The sequence below is a fragment of the Sphaeroforma arctica genome (genome assembly GCF_001186125.1).
Source record: "Sphaeroforma arctica JP610 unplaced genomic scaffold supercont1.396, whole genome shotgun sequence".
NCBI lineage: Eukaryota > Ichthyosporea > Ichthyophonida > Sphaeroforma > Sphaeroforma arctica.
In genome coordinates this window covers 71,270-74,431 of record NW_014040162.1, presented here as the reverse complement: position 1 = coordinate 74,431, position 3,162 = coordinate 71,270, and the positions used below count along the sequence as shown (strand labels likewise).

Below are 3,162 nucleotides of genomic sequence, written 5' to 3'. Positions count from 1 at the left end.
ACATAGAAACAGATACACACACACACACACATATATATATATATATATTATATATATATATATATATATATATATATATATAGAAATAGATATATATATATATATTCATATATAGAAATAGATACATATATATACATATATATATAAGAACTGATTTATGCCTATGAAACCGTTTCGGAATGTGCACCCTCTGTAATACTGTTCATTTGCCTCACATGCGAGCATTGCAGCGTCACATTTACGTGGTGGTCCCAGTTCGTCCCGTATCTACTTATTCTTTGCCACCCAAGATAAACGATTTTGGTGTATTGTTTGTGTTTAGCTCTAATGTTTTAGGGTTTTAGGGAAAACCATTAAATCGTACACGAGATTCGTCCGATAGAAGGGGATTCGTTGTATTGTATCTGTCAACCGTACAGCCTTCTCTGTCGTCCGGGTTAAATTAACCTCTATCGATCGCAGTTTCCAGTTTCGAAGTCTGTATGTAAAGGCTAGGCCAGTCATGAGGCTACACCCTTCTGTCAGCTGTGTCGTGTGTCTGTCTCTTTGTGACTAAGCCCTACCGGAGCTTGGATCATGCCGAAAGTGCTCACTCGTTGTATTTGGAATGGGTCCGATCGCCCGCTCGTTTTCCTCGACATATCAGGGTTATGAATAACCAGTGTGGTACCAGATTTGTAAACCACGCTCATGCCTTGTATGTCTTAATGTATCCAGGGGTCGCATCCCTGGCAGCAGGTGCAAATGGGTCCCAAATATTAAGCGCAGGTGCAGGTCTGAGGACTGGCGCCGGCATGTCCCAGTCTGCTACAGACACAACTAGTAGTCCTTCGTCTTCTAAAATCCCTGCACGCACAAACCCTAACTCCTTTGGCACTGGACGGCCTGTATCGCCTATTGGAGGCGAATCAGGTAATCGAAGGTGTCTGTGTAGTCGACGTGGTTCTTGCGTTCTCATAGGTCTATGTCAGGTGCATAGATGTGTATGCAAGATGTGTACCTTGGCCACGTCTTTGTATGGGCACCTGTGTATCCGGTCGTCTTTCCAAATAAGGCAGAAACCCGTTTCATGATCCGCTTATGTACAGCCCATGCCCTATACGCTTCCACACACATACCTACTACCGCCCCTCACAACCTTCGACCCCAACAACTTACCTACCCACCCACCCACCCATCAACCCACCCACACAATACTCAGGGCCTCCAACCGTGCCACCCCCGCAAGCAATGTACGCTCTACCCGTGCAAGGTGCTCATCCTCATATGGGACCGGCACCTCCGGCGGGTATGCCTCGCTCACAGCCAAGGCCAGGTATGAGGCCAGTATTGCACCCGCGCCAAATACCTGGGGCGCCAGGACAGAGAGGGCCTTTGCACTACCAGTATGGGGCTCCGCCCCCGAATACAGGTACTATGTTGTGTATGTTGTGGTACGGATGGGTGGGTGGGGATGTACGGGTTTGTATATGACATATGTAGGAACCGGGTTTGTCTAGTGTGTAGTAGGGTGTATGTAGTATAGTGCACGTGGGTACATACCACATCCGAATGAATTAGGTCTGTCTAGGGTATAGCCACGGTGTGTATACTAGCTGTGCATGTACACCTATCACCTATATATCATTCTCATCTCATATCATTACTAGCTTTACATCTACACCTATCACCTATATATCATTCTCATCTCATATCATTACTAGCTTTACATCTACACCTATCACCTATATATCATTCTCCTCTCATATCATTACTCGCTTTACATCTACTCCTATCACATATATATCATTCTCATCTCAGAGCGCTCATATGTCTATCCATCCCACGCCACCCAGGCCCATACTACGCTGCCGCGCCTCCCCTAGGCACCGCACCACGGACCATAGTACCCACACCCACACACAGTACAGTCACTACCGAAACTGCCAACAACAACAACAACAACAACAACGGCATAATCTCGGCCATGAGTGCGATCAACCCGACTACTGTGTCTGATACCGCACACCCTGACGACGAGAATGGAGGTGAGAAAATAACGGGCGTTGTTCCGTCACATGTGACTTCAACGTCCGTCGCGCCGGACACGGAAGCGACACAGACGGAGGCTGAAAGCGCAGTACAGGCACAGTCAGACTCACAGATACAGGAGAACACACAGAAACAGACACAGACAAACACACACACGCACACACAGACGGCTGGGAATGGACAGGCTCTTACAGCGTCACCACTATCACAACAGCAACATCATCAACAACAACAACAGCAGCAGCAACAACAACTACAGGGGGTTCCAGGATATATACCAGCACCACCTCCTCACACTCAGTCGCAACAACAACAACAACACGCACATCTCCAGCAACAGTATCCCCCCAACCACCCCTACGCTCGACCGGGCTTGCAGCAACCACTCCAGGGGTACCCTCCCCGGGGCCAAATGATGGTACGAGGACCCCCTTTTATGGGCCAACATCTGCAACCACACCCGCACCAGACCGGCCACCCCGATCATATGATCGCCTTACATCCCCAACACCAGGTACTGTGAACATGTGGTGTACAGTTACACCGTCAGTGGTCAGTGACTTTTGTATTTGTTTTATGTGGTGGTCAAGCGTGTGGGACGGACGTAGAGTATGTTAACGTGTGTGTGTGTGTGTGGGTTTGTATACGGGTCACTATCTGATCCCGATCATAGGATCGCCCTACAGCCCAACACCAGGGACATTGCCGTAGTGTATAGGCACACATACCGTACACCTTAGCATTAGGCATGTGCCGAACAGTATACGAACATGCTTATCGCTGGACATTGATTGGTGGGGCTCAGCGTAGTGTGTTTTAAACGAATGCGTGGCCATGGGTTGCCATATACATCCAGAGACCGAGTTTACAAGTGCAAGCACAGACATGTCCATATTTTAGTATGTGTGTATGTATGCGTGTGTGTATGTGTTTTATGTATGTATGTATGTGTATGTATGTTTGTGTGTGTATGTATGCGTGCGTATGTATGTGTGCGTGTGTATGCGCGTGTGTGTATGCGCGTGTGTGTATGCGTGTATGTATGTATATGTGCGTGTGCATGTATGCGTGCGTGTGTGTATATGCGTGTGTGCATGTAGGCATGTGTGTGTATGTATGTGTGTGTATATA

At 47.7% G+C, this 3,162-nt stretch overlaps 1 protein-coding gene across 1 annotated transcript in view; it reads left to right on the top strand.

Moving 5' to 3' along the window:
- Positions 1–3,162, top strand: part of SARC_05882 (hypothetical protein) — a gene marked incomplete at both ends in the record, with an annotated part of 10,227 nt that overhangs the window by 1,877 nt on the left and 5,188 nt on the right. The window contains 3 exons of the mRNA XM_014300245.1: positions 718–922; positions 1,202–1,411; positions 1,801–2,545. Of these exons, the coding sequence (XP_014155720.1) occupies positions 718–922; positions 1,202–1,411; positions 1,801–2,545 (1,160 nt within the window). The remainder of the gene's footprint in view (positions 1–717; positions 923–1,201; positions 1,412–1,800; positions 2,546–3,162) is intronic.